Genomic DNA, 16,630 nt, shown 5'->3' with positions numbered 1-16,630 from the left:
GTTCGTACCATTGTTTATCGTCGGGCAATGGCGTTCGAGATCGTTGCTTGAAATCGATATCTCGATCGGCGGGACGATAGGGAGTTTTCGACGAACTCGAGAATGGAAAACGGGCGCTGACGAATCGCGAGGAGACGGATCCAAATAAAAAGGTGAAAAAACATCGACGCCATTTATTCCTGCGAAAGTTTCGTGCTTGAGGAATGACTCTCGTTATGCAGCCACCGAACACGTCAACGTTTTCAATTGTACCCTTCGTCGGTCCTCGCGGCTTTTTATTTCGCGGCCGAGCGTTCAGCCGTGAAATTGCGCCGCTATAACTGCGTGTCTTGATCGGAACGACAGAAAAATCTGTTGCCAGCGTACGTATCGGCTTTCCCTTACTTTTCGTTCAATCGATTGCTTAAGACGCGTGTCAGGGTATCGTTCACGAACCGACAGCAGCTGATTTTCGGGCGAAAAGAAATCTTTCTGCATCGAGGTAATTACTCGATTGGTAGTTAAGATTCTTCGTAAAATTATACAAACTTAATGCTTTTCCAGTGTAAAAATTGTTCGAAAGAAATTGATAAATGTCCTTGGACGCTAAAATTAAAGAATTGATACTTGTACGTTAAAGAAAAAATTCGAAAATAGTATGGAATGTCTTATTGAAATATGGAAGATGTAAGATTAGTTTTCAAGAGCATAACTTGAACATATTGCATATAAATATATGAACATATAATTGAAGTTAAAACATATTGATGACAATTGTGAGAAAAGGACGCTAATCAAGGGAAACGGTGGACGCCTGCGAGGTAACAGATACCTCAGACTTATAAATGCATCGTATCAAATTGATCCGTCAATGGGGGACAAGCCTGTGGCAGTGACAAATTGGTGTGAACAGAGGAGAATACCAAAGTGAGCGAAGGATATTGCGTGCATGAGATATCGCAGGGGTGTGACGGAATTGTTCACGTAACGGCCATATCCTTTTCAATATGTTGCAACTTCCGTGTATTGGAATTGCGGAAAGAACGATGGGACGTCCAGAAGCTGAGGACTTTCTCATAAGAATTATTTCTAGAATCTCTACCTTCGTAGCTTACACACGAGAAACAAATGATTTTCTTCCAAACGATAAATTTTTGGTGTTTAAAGATTTGTAATAAATGAATACTTGTCATCCCTATACGAGAATCAATTAAAATTTCAGTATCGAACACTTGTTTTTAGCATGTGGGTGGCTACCCCCAGCGGGGTGCCAGCTTCGTTTTTTCTAAGTTATAACTTTTATTAGGTCTATTCGGTGTTTCCTTTTTAGTCTTCTTGCGATGTTTGTTGTGTTGCACGTTTCAGCTGCCAGCTGGTTCGGGTGTGTTTCTATTCTTACTCTGTATCTTGTTGCGAATCTGGTAATCTCTTCCTTGACAGTTGGTATTCCCAGGTCTTTCCGTATTTTTTTTATTTTATTTTGGTTATTTTACAATTTGTCCTTATGGACATTTGGTAAAGTGTTATATCTTGTTGGTGATGAACACTTGTAATACAATTTCTCTAAGAAAACTGTTGAAGTGATCGTCACTTCTGAGAAAACTCTAAGCGCTAAGGTCATCGAAAGCGCGTAGACAAAAGAATGCGTCGATGACAGACCATAAGCGCTACACGTGCGACGTTGGTTTCGGCAGTTGTTTTAGTCTCAGGGTAACGTTGCTAGCAAGAGGATCTGGATCGGCTTACATTGTATTTCACATTTTGTACTTTATTATTCACAATATATATATATATATATATATATATATATATATATATATATATATACTTTCAATACCATACAATTTACCCACGCATTTCTTTAATTCTATATACACCGAATAACCTTAACAAAAACGATAGTATCCAAATTGAAAAAAGAAAGGAATGCTTTTCAATCGTTCTGCGGCACGTCAACGGTGTTTCCATATACTAAACAACTTTCCTCTTGGAACCATCAGTAATTATCTCAACCGCTGCTCGACCAGAAAGACCTAGACCTTTCCGACAAACTCGTCGTATACCGTTTACGAGTGGCGCGAATGACCGCCACAGATTCCACGTCTCAATATCGAAATGTCTCTTATAGTTGATCGCGATTGGAGGTTGATCCATCAGGCCAAGACACGTTCATTCCAACGGGCGAAAGTTTGCCGATAGTTGAGAAGACAGATGAACGAAGACGAAGGATGATTGGTGGTTGGCTTTAGGAGTAACTTGGAGACAGCTCGAAGACACTGTCCATGGACACATATACAGATCCCTTAGCGCAGAAAAGGGGCAAGGGAGGAATCGCTCACATTCGGACCGATTCCAATTCCTGATGCCTTTGCTTGGTCAACGACGCGACGAGACGCAACCATCAGGCTTGATTCTCTCTCCACGCTTGGTGGAACCAACCCTTCGCTAGGCTGGCCGCAAACAAGGAGGTGGGCAATTTCGGGGTTGCTCAGCGTTTCTACCCCGCTGGACCATTTCAGTTCACCACTCTCCCCTCGCTCGTTCTCCGTACTCTTCTTTAACCACCCCTCTCTCGTCCCTGTATCTGTGTATCTCACTCTCTCGCGATCAGCCGCAACGCTGGAAACCAGATGCTTCCACATTCCTCGAGGTCGAGAACTTCATTGCCGCTCGTCGAGCACCGGGGATCTTGCTGATTCCGGAATTCGATCGAAGCCACGATTCGTTGGATTCTTTATGACATCATAGGTATCGGGCGTTTTCGCAATTGCCAAGGGGATGTACGAACCTGATGAGTTTGTAAGCGAGGGTGTTTCTTTATTGTCACTTCGCGGGGGAGTATACGTCGGACTACGAGGTGTTGAAGAGTGGAACGATTTTTTTACATTTTAATTCTTGTACTCTCTTCCCCCTTCTTCTTTTCCTTGTTTTCTTTACTTTAAGCAGCAACGATGTTCTTGAGAGTTAACACGAAGATAAAATACGTACTCTTTTATCGATTATCCCCTTTATTCGGTAGTCCATTAAATCCACCTTATTTTCGCCGTGTCACGCAGTTTCTCTATCGCCCCAGATACGAAGAACAGATTTCTCGACATCGTGTCAGGTAATTAATAACGAAACTCATACATGTAACTTTCACTGTAAGTGCTCTTCGTGCTTCGTCACTGTTCAGTTTATAAGCGAATATACGGAAGAAAAATAGCCTTCCATCTTTTCTGTCGGAACACCGATTGAAATTCGTTCGATTGTCCCATTGTTCGAAGCGATGCTCCTGTTGTTCAAAACGCGATAGAAACGCGCCCCTTTTACAGGAGAAAGAACGAAATTACAAAGACACAGCGGGTCGATTCGGGTCACAAACAATTTGAAACAGTTGTGGCGGGTTCCGAGCTATTTTCGCGTTAGATTAGTGCGTTTCAGCGTACGTCTGCGGATTATTCCGCTGGTGTAAGTGTACCGGAAACGCAGCCACCGTCCCTGACAGCGAACCTTACCGTTTATTGTTATCCAGGTTAATACCCAGGCCCCGTGTTGTGGAAACTCACGAAATCCAAGCGTGACACAGGGCAGCTTTGTTTCTTCCGTTCTACCAGCCTCCTCTTTACTCGATTTTATATTTCTGCTCTCTGCTTCTTTTTCCGTTATCTTGCTCGTCTAACGTTTTCCGCAACACTAGTCTGGCTTTTGCTCCAACGAAAGTCGAACGAATGCAACCAGGTTACGATATTATCGAAGTTGTGTTAGTTTTATAAATTCGTAAATTTGTAGGATTTTGTAATTTTCCTCGAAATTCTACTTCTATCGAATGTCCGAATAGATGTTTCGTTAATCTATCCTGAGGAAACAGAATTGACGGAGCAAAGGAAATTTCGCCTCCAAATTTCTTCGAAATAAATTTTCATTTTGAAAAAAGTTTCAAACGTTTTGAGTTGACTTGAACAATTATACGACTCAAGAAAGTTAAGATAAACGTCGTAAAATATTTTTAATCTTTTCGAAAAGCTAAAACTTAGTAATCAGATTAGACGTGGACACCAACGACCCAATTCGCCTGCGAAGTGCGAAAAAGCATGTTCTCTCGCGGAGAATTTAGCGTACAACATTTTTCTGGAAGAGCAACATTTTACTCGAGCTTGACCCTTGGACAAAGAGGACCAACAAGTCCTCGTTCGAGGGCTTTGTACGCTTGATACTTTAAATTTTGGAGTATTATAAGCGAGTTTAATAAAATGAAGCAAGGTAATCTGTATTCATGGTGGTTGCGATGTTACGTGCCTTTTTTCTCCTTGCCTTGATTTCCATATGAACAAAGGGAAGATAAACTCTTGAGAAACAGCAAGGGATGTGGCCAGCTTAAAGCGCAGATAAATTTCAAAAAAGATTCAACGCTGGAGATTCGGTACCGATATATCAGACTATTCTCGTGAAATTTTAAGGCGTTCTCGCGTTTATTTGGAAAATACGATTGTCCAAAATAAAATGGCGGTTCGAGTATGATATAACATACTCGAGTTTTGTTCTCTCATACTTCGATGATTATCCAGGCTAACCTCATGAAAAATATAATGGTCGCATTTCTTACGTTCTTTATTTTCACTGTACTCCGCGTCTCGTTCTCTTCCAGCCGATAAATAACACATCCTAGAGTGCGCTAGAAAACTGTACTAACAGTAGTTTCAGCTTCAGGTGCTGAAAACGACTGAAAGAAAACTCGTAAATAACGACAAACTTTCTATACTTCAGTCCTAATAAAATAAAAAAGAAGGCAAGTTAACCCATGACTTTTTATTATATATTTCACGTCTGTACCTTCATTTCTTCGACAAATAAATAGGAGAAATAAATTACACTGATCACAATTTCAAGCCAGAATTCATACATCCATCGTAACCCGGCGCAAGTCGCTATTCACGCACAGTTGTAACTTGTCTGCAAACAAACCGTGAAAATACCGAACCGACGACGACGAGCAACACAGCCGCGTTTCCTTCATTTCATTTCTCTATTCATCGTCCCTATTCCACCCTGCAACCGCTTAACTCTTCTTTCACCCTCGTTCGCCTCGGTTTCTCCTTCTCTTGTTTCTCATCCATGGCTTTTCGCGCTGCTAAACGTTAAGTTTCCTGTTGAGGCTGTGAGAACCCGTGGAGGAGGGGGTAGTAGCTCGGGGTGGGCAAAGAAAAAGAGACAGAAAAGGGGGAAGGCGCGGCTGAATTTATGCTTCATTCGTACACGTTAGGTATACACGAGGAGAAAACGAGTGGAGCGTAAATTATGGTACTCTTGAACGCGAGCTCACCCGCACTCCGACCTTCTATACTTCAACCTCAACCAGTCGTTTCTCGTTGCGAGAACCTGTTGTCGGTACGAGTTGGAGAGGTGTCTTTTATTTATTGTTTCAGGTCAGGCTATGCCGCAAGAAATTTCATTTTAAAAAACCTGCGTGTTCCCTTTGGACCCGGCGAGCGTGCATCTCTGTCATCCTCGTTCACCTGTCCTTCGTCATTTTTTCGTTCTCGCCGATAAACTCTCGTTCTCATCCATCCGGTATTCTAGTTTTGCGCGAAAGAGAGAAGAGCGGAGCTCACGGCAATTTTCGCGAATGAGACCTCTTTCCTTTCTGGCTCGCCTCTCTCCTCCTTCTCACCGGTGTCTACTTTAAGTCTATCTCAAACACTCGCTTCAAAGCATCCTGTTAGACTGTTTAATAGACAAACGAGCCGGCTGTGAATTGGTAACGCTTGTGAAAGGCGTTCGCGCGAATGGCCCGCCGTTCCTGTCCTCCGGCGTTTTCACGCTTTGTATTGAATTAACACGCGTGCAGTACAAAAGCTACTACACGTGGATTTCCTCTCTCGGAATACGTCGCCGGCACGTGTGACTGTTCGCTGCAATCGTTTTTCGTGGATTATTTCGCGACCTACGATTCTGTGTTTCGAGGTGTTAAGAGTAGCCATTGAGATCAAGATGAAAGGAAAGCGCTTCCGAAGATTGCATTTCAACGACGTTGATATCGCTGAAAGAAACCTTTAACAGGACGTTTGTCTGTTTTGGTTGGTAGATACTGCTGGATTTACGTTGGAAATCGATCGGGTACGTACACCTATGGATAAACTCTCAGTGGAAATTATTCCCGGCAATTTTAAATAGCGGGGGAACGTTCGTTTTCTCAATGAAATGCCTCGATCAAGAGCGTTTTCACAAGCTTCCATGGCATTCGCGATTCCACGGTTGGAATCCAAGCAGGTAATCAACGATAGTCGTCGTCGTCATCGCTCTTAAATAGCTCGGATGGAAAATCCCATATTTCCGAGGCAGGTTTCCCCAGGATACACAAGAGGAACGAACGAGTTCCTGTTCGCGTCGCCCCGGCAGAATAGCGAGCGGAAGGCACTAATTGACTGGCTCCGTCGCCTCCGGTTTTTGAAACGAATTAGTTGACGACGAATCCGATTCAGTCGCATCCTTTCAGACCCTTTCTCGTCCTGTTTACCACTCCAGCACCACCATACCCTGTTCCGTCCTTATGGCAACGACGAAGCTTGCGTTTTTCAGACCCACATCTCGTTACGGTGTTCGCGGACACAGACGAATGGGGGTGATAGCGATGGGCTGGGAACAGGGTGGAAACAGGGTGGAAACGATGAGAATGGGCGGAGAGTTTTTGTTAAGCCATCGAGAGTTTGAGTTAATTCGCTTGGCGCCGAGACGAACGCATTACACGCTACGGGACTATGCTTAATTAGCCTGCCATCGAGCGCGTGATTTAATGCCGCGTCCCTATCAGGAAACGTTTCGATTGCGCGCCGTGTTCTTTGAACCATTGAAGGCCTGTTTCTCTAATTACCGGGACCGACACCGCTGCGAAATAAATTCTTTGTGCTACGCGGTGAAGCAACCTCAATGTTTGTTCTTCCTTCGTTTGATGGATAGAAAATCACGATAGATCGATATATCGAATGTACACCGTCGTTTATGTCGAACAAGACGTATTTTAATCATAAATGTACGAATAAATGGTACTGCATTGATTTTATTATTTATAATCATCAACTAGGTAGCATAGAAATTTATAATACGATTAAACTGATTTTTAAAAAGCAATATATTAGATTGTTATAGATTGTTAAACTTGAAAGAATGTTTTATTCCATATATGAATGTGTTATTCCAAGTTTTGAACTCGGTCGCGTAAATTTATGCTAACTTTTAGATTCTCTATAAATTTGGATACGTATTAACATTAATGAGAGTAAATATCTCATTATTAATATTTACATTATTAATATTAATACTATTGATAATATTATTCCACATGACTGAGTTAAATTACGCGTGAAATATTTAGTGACCATTTCATTATAACAGCGTGGGAAAAATTAAATTGGGTCTCGATTTAAGGAAACAATTTGCACGATGTTTCTATGTAAATGGTCTGATCGATCCTCTCAAGAGGAAAGAGCGAAGTTTAATGCAGAAATATCGTATTTGCGTTCGATGAAATGAATTTCGAAGGCTGATCAATCAACTTTATTCTCCCAAAAGTTTGTCTCGAGGCTCAATCTTCAATTACCCTCCGATTTCTGAACGAAGGGGTGAAATTATGATATTACGAACGAATCAGATTTTACATCCATCGATAATTTAATTTTCACCAACGAAATCCCTTATCAATCTCGTCAATTTCGCCTTCTGTTCATTCTCCAGCTCCAGTTTCACAAAAATATTATCGCTCTAACGATATTTGCCTAATAAAAAGGGGCTATATGACAAGAAAATTGTCCAACTCACGACGCCTGTGCTATCCGAAAATCCATTATCAATCTCATCAATTTCTTCTCCGAAATACCTTCCCACTTTCGATCTTCAGTTTGACAGAAAAACAATTCTGACGATTTCCTAATGAAAAATCATATAACAAGCAATTTTCCAAATCACGAAACCTATTCTACTCGGAACAGATTGATGAAGCGCTCAATTATCACGGAATCTGATTATCGCGGTAGCCAGACTCGTTTTCACGGTGGAAAAACGCGAGAAGGGAAACCAAACTGAAAGGAAGAGGCCAAAAGGGGAAAGTATGGAAAGAAAAAAGGTCGTGGAACCCCCTAGTCTGAAGTATTCACGCGACTGCGTCGTCGTGAGGTCAGAATCCACGCTCTGTGATAAAAGACGCGTGTGGAGTTGTCGGTGGTTACCGCAGGGGTTGCTAATACTCTGGAAATCTGCACCCTCACGTCATATTCGAAATCTCCTGGTATCGGAGGGAGACCTCTTCGAAATTCCGTGTCGACATCCGCTTGATTACATGCGTCTCTCTTCCGATTCATTTCCGAGCAGGGACCGCGTCGTCGCTTGAGAATTTCTTTTCTCGTGCCGTTCGGGATCTTCGCCTTTCCGAATGGGATTCCCAATGATTTCGCTTAAACGATCCCTCTTCACGGAGATCGATCCCTGGCCGTGCAAATTGCCGGTGAATCTCATCTGGAGAAGTACACTCATCAGACGTTCTTTTTATTTTCTCGATAACTACAGTGACCAACGAAAATACTTTAACGCTCCTAGCAACTTTCTATGAATATAAAAGGTGATAATTCAGACGAGGTAGAGACAATTCTACGGAAAAAGAATCAGTCGAATTTTACAAATTTGTTTAGCATATGTAACTTACTAATTAGTTATTAATTGGAGGGGAACAATCAGCAAGAAATATTTTATGTGCGGGAAAAATACAAAATGTGAGAGATGTATTGTCTACACCAACAAACAACACAATTGGCAATTTCATTAAAAATTTTTTAAGTAGGTGTTCAAATACCTTCGCGAGCTACTGTACGTAAATTTCTGGCCTCCAACTTCGAAAAAGAAATCAACCCCTCGAGATACAAATTCTTCTTTCAAATGGTTACAATGGAATGGATGATGAAAGATTGAGAAGTAGCTCTTCGAAATAAGTTTCTTGAAATAATTAGTGGCAAACAGAAAAGAAGCAAACAGGGTAATCTCGATCTTCCAAAGTACGGATTTTAATCTGCTTCTGATTTCAAAGGAGAACGGTTTGAAATAAAATTACCTGCCGTGGAAAGTGTTCGGTAGGGAGTTGGGTAAATATAGTCGATAATTAATTTCATATCGCTGAATTCTTATTCCAATTGCAACGAGAGATGTTAGCGTGGCAGGGAAACCTTGGAGTTACATACTCGATGTCGAGTGGGGCCTTTGCTTGTGAACCGCTGTGTAATTACGGAGAACGACCGAGAATAACAATTAACACCGTAACGAGTGAGGGTAGCCTCCCCCCGTCAAGCAAAGCTATTCGGACAAGGACTAGGAAACAGAATGGAACTCCAGTTTCTGATGGAGGTTATAAGCTCCAAGGTCGTTTGAATTTCCATACGGTACACAAGCTGGGTTGCGATCTCCGAAAGGAAATTAATTAGTTTCACCTATTTCTACTAGCGCAAGAGGTGCTTCTATAGAATATTTCCATAATTTTCTGATAAAGTAGGTCAATGATATACGAGAGATAGCGAAGTAAAATATTTCGTTTCTAAAATAAAATAAAACTGAGATTACCGTGCAGTTTATTTGCCACAGGAATATTATAAATGTACAAAAAAGACACTGTGAAAATGTCTATCTTGCATTCATCTAAAATAACACTTTGGCGTCTTAAGATGGAAGAGTAAACCGGTAAATGCGAAAACGGTCCAAGATTTTTGGGCAACTTTAACAAGTTTAAATCGGATTCGCGGCGCGTTCGCAATTATTACGATTCTTGGAGCAAAGCGGAAAGGATTAAAGTGGAGGGTGCGACTTAAGACTGGAGCTTTCTCGGTTGCTTAACGCATTGGTATTCGGCTGCAGTGCCCGTCTAATACCTCGCTTTTGTCTCAACAGGGGTGAATGGAAAGGGCAAGCCATTTTCCTCAAGGAGGACGTAACGTGAGGCCGGATCAGTCTCTTCTCCTTCTTTTTTCTTTTTTTCTACTCTCCATTCTAGCGGAAAGTCCTTCACCAAAGAGTTTCACGAGTACGGAAAGATAAAACGAGATGGAGGATGATTGCCCATTGCATCGCATTCCGAAATCTGGGCCAAACGGATTTAAGTGAAAGTTACAAAGATCTTATCCACAATTTTTATAGTAGAAATCTTTCCGAAAGCAATTTGTTAATGTCAGTAAGAGAGACATTTTTCCGAAGATCTGGAAAATCTTCTCGTCTTGAAGACTTTACATGCTATCGATAAAAAATTTAGAATAGTAATACGACAAAGAAGGCGAAGGTATAAAGCTGAATATTCGTTATTCCCTATGTTTCGTAACATTCAACGATTTCCCAAAAGAATATCAAGAGTACGTCGTTTTCGATCGATAAGATTTGAAAGAATTCACGTTTGATAGGGTACCTGCACCCTGATCCATTTTCCTGTTGAAGCAAAACGTTGAAAACTTTTTATTTCAACTCTTCGGACGTTCGCGTTTGTGTCGCAGAGACACAGCCTGATCTTGAGAGAACAAAAGGAGACGATCCCCTCTACAGTAGCCATAAAACAACCGCAACACTGTTATACACCGCGTTCCTATCCTTGCTGCCTCTTGTCCGAGCTTTTCTTCCCTCTTTCTTGTCCTTTTTTCCGAGCCGCGGCAGTCAGTTACGAACCAAACAACCCTCGTATTTATGAGGGATCCTCCAACGGAGAAAACAGGATACACACCGGCCAATTTCCACCCATCTACCCTCCAACTACTCATACCGGTCCTGCCGTGCAGTGTTCTTCGCAGTACAGCCCAAATTTTTCTGCTCCATAGGTTTTAACGAGGAGTTTTCGTGGGAAATGATCGTACTTTATTGATAACCCGAGTACCTCTAACAGGGTTTTTATTCGCCCACCCTTTTGACCAGCTCCTCTACGAGCTGGACTTCCGTTCGGCCTTTTTGTTACTGGCTTGAAAGGATACTGGCATATATCACGGAGGGGAACGTTAACGAAGTTTTTACGATCTTTTAATATTGTAACCCCAGTCAATGCATTATTTCTTGCTTGAATGGAAAGCGGTAATAACAATCGTACGATTATCAAACAATGCTTCACAGGTATAATTATTATAAAGTTTAATAATTAAAGGAAGCAAACGTGTTATCGATCGATTAGAGCAAATAAAACGTAGAAGGTTAAACAGTGATCTATTTTAATTTCATATATGTATTTGTCTAGAGAGCATTGATATTAATGCACGCGCAAAGGGAAAGAAATTAAAATATAATCGAAAGTCGACGGGAGGAAAAAACATGTGGCGATTGTTAAATAATTCACAAGAGAAATTAAAACGTTGCCTTCCCGAGCGAATTGATAAAACTTCCATACGATTAAGACTCGATATATCTCGCCACGCGGACCCTTTTAATTAAAGAGAAAGTAGCGAGCCGTTGAGTTATCGCGGTGAGGGGAAACAAAGAAAAGATAGGAAATCGCGATACACCTGCTGTTCAGCCGGCTATATTTACCCTGTGTGTTTCGTTATTTTCCAGGAGCCGCAGCCGCATCCCGTGTCTACGTGGACGCATTGTCTCGATTAGCACGCCAAGCGCAACTGGGTACATGGGGCGGTTCCAAGGATGTCGGTAAGTTTCGCAATCTTCTTATTATCGTCGTGCCGAAACTTGTTCTCGCCGGTTTCTCGCCAGTTTCTCGTCGGCGACGTGTCCCAATGGAGATAGGAAAACGTGAGATTCGCGAAAAACGACAATCACGCATATAAGGCGCGCGTGTGTATGTGTGTGTGTACACGCGTGTCCACGAAACACACGGAGATTCGTCGTTCGCCGTAATTACGGTGAATTAATTAAAATTTGTCACGTAATTATCGACGAATGAACGGGAGCTCTGGTCGATCCTTAAACAACAGCTGCGTCGACGAAGGTTAATTAATTAGCGTTCCACGCATCATTAGACGGGCAAATAAATCGTTGTATCGCGGCGCAGCTGTTGGCGGAAAATTTGTTTGTCTCGATCGTTACGTTTTGTTCCAACGCTTTACCAGATACGTTGAATTTAAAACCGGAGTTTTATTTGTCCCAGCGATCCGATCCTCACACCATCGACTTTGTCTTCGTTTCGATGCGCCTCTTAATTACCAGATTGCCCGCGTTCCATGATAATTATTTCAATTACGCCGACGCAGCCAGGGATATTTATAGCAAACTAATAGAGGGCCGGTCGCAATTAAAATCGGCCGTTCGCCGATTGATATACATCCGCCGCGTTTTTAATTGTTTTTCAGTGATTTTAATGGCCAGCAAACACTCCCGCCTGACTCGCGCGCACGATTCCCAGTTAATAAGAATTTTAATTCGAATCGATTTGTTTCGTTCGTTGTCGTTACGAACTCCTCCACTCGAGTGTTAATTATTAAGGGTAAACCAAAAAATCGTTCCCTACGGAACATACATACGTATTGTGGAATGCACGTGGACGTACAAAGGCATTGAGTCCTTGCGATATAGGAACGCGAAATGTATTCCCTGACAACGTATTAATACTTCCAATGCGATAATTCTACCGCGATTGATGGGTTAATCTACGCTATGTAGCCGCGTTAAAATTAACGTGTAGTAATACAACAAGGAATACGTTGTAACATGGTTGCAAAATAATCGCATAATAATAGAATAATTATTCCTGCGAAAGAGCCGATGTTCCGATATCGTTACACCGATCAGGCTAATAATTTTACAAACACCTGTATTAAAATTCACGAGCAATAATATCCGTGAAACTATCGCTAATCCTCCAAAAGCGCTTCGAGGGAGGCATCAAATTTCCTGCATCTGTCAATACTGTGCGTCGAATTTCCCTCCGAAATATGTATAATTTTACGATAACCAAATATTATACACTGACCATCTGTTTAAACGTGTTTTCTGGTAACTACGCTCTATCACTGTCAGATGCAGAATGTTGTAACATAATACGTAATACGTGTTTAAAATTAATAAATTTTCACTCCAAAAGTTTCTAATTAAATCTAAAGATTGAAACTACACGTCATTGCAGATAAAATGGTACTTTGTTAAATTATAATCAGAATGTTTTGTTACGGGTGTCGCTCGATATTATAAGCCAAAGGGTTGATTTAATAAATTTATAGGCACGCAGATGACGAGACTTCCTTGTTCCTATGTTTCCAACATAAATTAACACTAGCGACGAGTTGGTCTATTTCAAAGGGCGACCCTTTCGCGGAATGAGCGCGACTCGCGCTTTTTCTCGTCCGCTTTCAACAAAGTTTGGCCTGTCGCGTCGGCGCGAGATACGCCGGACCAGCACTCCCGTGGTTTCCAAAGCCAATAAAGTTTCACCCGTTTAACCGTCTGTCTCACCCTGTCTGTCTTATAGACAGGGAGGCGAAGGGAGAACTGTGCAAGAGGGTGGAAAAAAGTTGCTAACAGGATCATTGCAGCGTGATAAGTGTACGTATTAAGGGCTGGGTCGATAACCTTCGTGGTCGGACTGGCGAGATTCGAAATAAGAAACGAACGCGCGAGACCGAGGCAACAGCCTTAAGAAGCTGTCCAAGTGCGACCCAAGTTTTATTTGTTTTTCAACCGGAAAGAGAAATCCCATTCGATTCGAAACGAATTGCCCGTTTGGTGTCCGCTTGGTATTTTTCGCGCACCAATCGCGTTTTCGCCGTTGGAATCTTTAGTAAGAGATACTTCTGTGGATGCAGTATAATTTTTTCTTTGGAATACGTTGGTGGAAATTTGAAATTTACATCTACATTATTAACGTTACTTTAGGAAACAACCATCTGTAATTTAAATGTAATTTAAAGATTGCTTACGGATCTTAGAAGCTTCTATCATATTTCTATCAGACTAATTAACGATATATGTATATATGTATAAATGTATCGTGTAATAATTATAGAGCGCGTATCATTTAGCTATCGATACTAACTAACTTCTAACGAGGCAAACTTTGGCATCAGGATGATAGACCTCATGTTCGAGTAATATTGCTTATATCCCCCCGAGTCTTAAACGACATCGCTAGAGAATCATCAAATATTCATATCGACATCGAAGAAAAACCAATTCTAGACATTTGCATTTTCTATTAACAAGGTTGCATCCACAGATTTATTTTTATTCATATTTTTGAATAAAATAAGGAATTATATATTTCTTATATTTGTGTTTACTAGAAATTCTCTGCATTATATGGTCATTTATATCCAAATGTAATGCGGTAATTAAACTAGTAAGGATTTCACGGACGCAATACTGTTTTGAAAGATAATACAAAACGAGTTCTAGAACACGCCTACATTGTATCATCCTAGTGGATACTGGCTAAAGTTAACTGCAATCAGTGGTTGGCTAGAATATCCAAGCCTTGGATAACCCCTGCTAACTGCATACGCGACGCCCTCGGGCACCTTCCAATTTAAACTCTGCCTTGTATGTGCTACCACGAAATAGGGTTACTGTATTATTATTTGTCCTTCCAACTGCTCACGAATAAGACTAAAACAGATGAATTGTCGTTCTATCAGGTTTCGTTACAATTTTATACGGCAAAAGTACTCTTCTTCTAATTCAATACCGTTTAATTTAAATTCTACGGCTATTATATTATTTCTTCCCAATAGCATTTCCGGATCGTGGCTTTAATCTTCGATAACTAATTCTAAGTACAATCTACGCGATTCGATTAAACTACGTAATGAAGATGAAATATTCGAAAGTAAAGGATAAGGGGTCGCGGGAAATTCTTGGAAAATTGACCGTTATCAGAGAAGTGTCGTGCTCGGAAGACACTTGGAGTTTCTTACAACAATCGATGGGTAGCGGACTGGAATATCTTATTACCTCCATTTGGCTGTCTGGCAGTTTTCCAGTGTTACGCCAATTTGCACTCGTTAAAGAGATGCCTTTGAAACTTTCCGCACTGGCAATGTTGACTAAATGTTCTTTCCTTTGCAGAACTCAATTTTCATTAGACGCGCCTAACTTTATGACAGGATACTGCATGCTTTATTCCTGGCCTAGCGTTTCTTATTAAATTCTGCCGTGACGAATGATATGGCATTCGTCTTGCTTCGCCGACGTTCCCACTTCATTTCGACGCAAAATAAGAAACGCGCCTGCATTTACTAATAAATCATTGTCCAATGTATTAACCTGTGTTTAATTTGTGTCTCGATTTTTCGATTGTTATACGGAAATATTTTGGTGGTCTAATCGGCCTGTTTCTCATGCGAAATAAAAAATATGTTGGAATACCAACGAAAACAAAGTTTCGAATCGTCGTAACATACTTCACCAGAAGCGGACTGAGAAACAATAGCATACCTTATTGTCTCTATAAGCACTTTTCGATATTCAATTTCAGAAACGTTCGCGTAGTCGCCACCCCTAAGTTGTTGAAATAGTCGCCGACAATTTTTTGCCAGAATTTGTATCTATTACTAGTGGGACACACAAATTCTAAAAATCAATTCCGATAGAACGTACACGAATCTTTCTCTGAATTTTCCATACCGATGCGAAAACATTTCTTTTTCAGTATTTTTTGCATCCGTTAGTTATTAAAACCGTGTACAATATTTTTTCGAATTCTCTATACTAACACAAAAATAGTTCTCTTCCAATATTTTTTTGCATCCACCAGTTTGACTAGCAAACTACATTATACTAAAAATTTGCTTGGAACATCGTGAAAATAATCGAGAAGCGAAAGTGTAAAACAACCGATAAAGTACGATTCTCGTAGCGATAGAAAAGATTTGGACGCTCGTGTTTCAATTTCAACCGCAGTACGCGAGATTTCAATAGACACGGTAATTAAGAATTAACTTAAAGGAATTGCGAAACTTCTATCGAGTTTTAAACAGCGAGGAGGAAATCGCCCGAAATAATAGATAGTTTATCGACTGGCTTGGAAAATTGATTAGTCGAACGTTGGGAGTTGGCTTTCGCTGTTATTGCGAAACATTCTCAAAGAGATCGTTTTAGGTTGCATCGACAGTTTACCCGTCGAGAAACATTTCCTGAATAGGGCAAGGATTTCCTTTGCCGCTGCGACGAACCTTTCCAACTTGCTCACCGAGGAATCCGGCGACTCAAGTTTAAATCGACGGACTTTTGTCAACTGCGAAACGACACACGCCGGTAGAGAGACAAACTCGTTCAATTTAGACATGCGATTCTCTCGTTTCCAGCATCGTCCAAACTAAATTAAACTTTTAATTATTCGGATAGAATCGAGAAAAGAACAAACTGTTACTCTTTCCATTTTCATTACGCGACACGTAAATTCTCGTTGCTTTCATTTTCTTTTCTTCAAATTGTTCCCCTTGAATGGAACGGGAGTGTGTATGAATAGAACATCGATGCGATGTCAAGGTACTTACGATCAGTAAGCGGATCTTAGGTTAGACGTATTTACTAGTTGCAAAAGGAATTGGATATTGAAAGCTTATATTGACTTGCTGGGAAAGTTCGTAGAGTTTCTGGAAATCGATAATTAAATGCCGCTATGTATCTGACGAAACCGAAGGAGAATTATTTACTATGAACTCGCGCGATAAGGTGAAATGCTGAATTTGGATAAATATCGTTTTCAGTTGAATATCAAACC

General features: G+C 41.0%; 1 protein-coding gene and 1 long non-coding RNA gene across 2 annotated transcripts in view; one reads left to right on the top strand and one right to left on the bottom strand.

Moving 5' to 3' along the window:
• The window catches only part of LOC132913524 (uncharacterized), a 234,395-nt gene that overhangs the window by 159,477 nt on the left and 58,288 nt on the right, over window positions 1–16,630 (bottom strand). The gene's annotated exons all lie outside the window — the stretch shown is intronic.
• LOC132913521 (uncharacterized) overlaps window positions 1–16,630 on the top strand; it is a 164,249-nt gene that overhangs the window by 95,454 nt on the left and 52,165 nt on the right. The window contains exon 4 of the mRNA XM_060971929.1: window positions 11,515–11,607. Coding sequence (XP_060827912.1) covers window positions 11,515–11,607 — 93 coding nt within the window. The remainder of the gene's footprint in view (window positions 1–11,514; window positions 11,608–16,630) is intronic.

This window comes from Bombus pascuorum, chromosome 13 (assembly GCF_905332965.1).
Source record: "Bombus pascuorum chromosome 13, iyBomPasc1.1, whole genome shotgun sequence".
Taxonomy (NCBI): domain Eukaryota; kingdom Metazoa; phylum Arthropoda; class Insecta; order Hymenoptera; family Apidae; genus Bombus; species Bombus pascuorum.
This window is presented reverse-complemented; position numbering and strand designations above follow the sequence as displayed.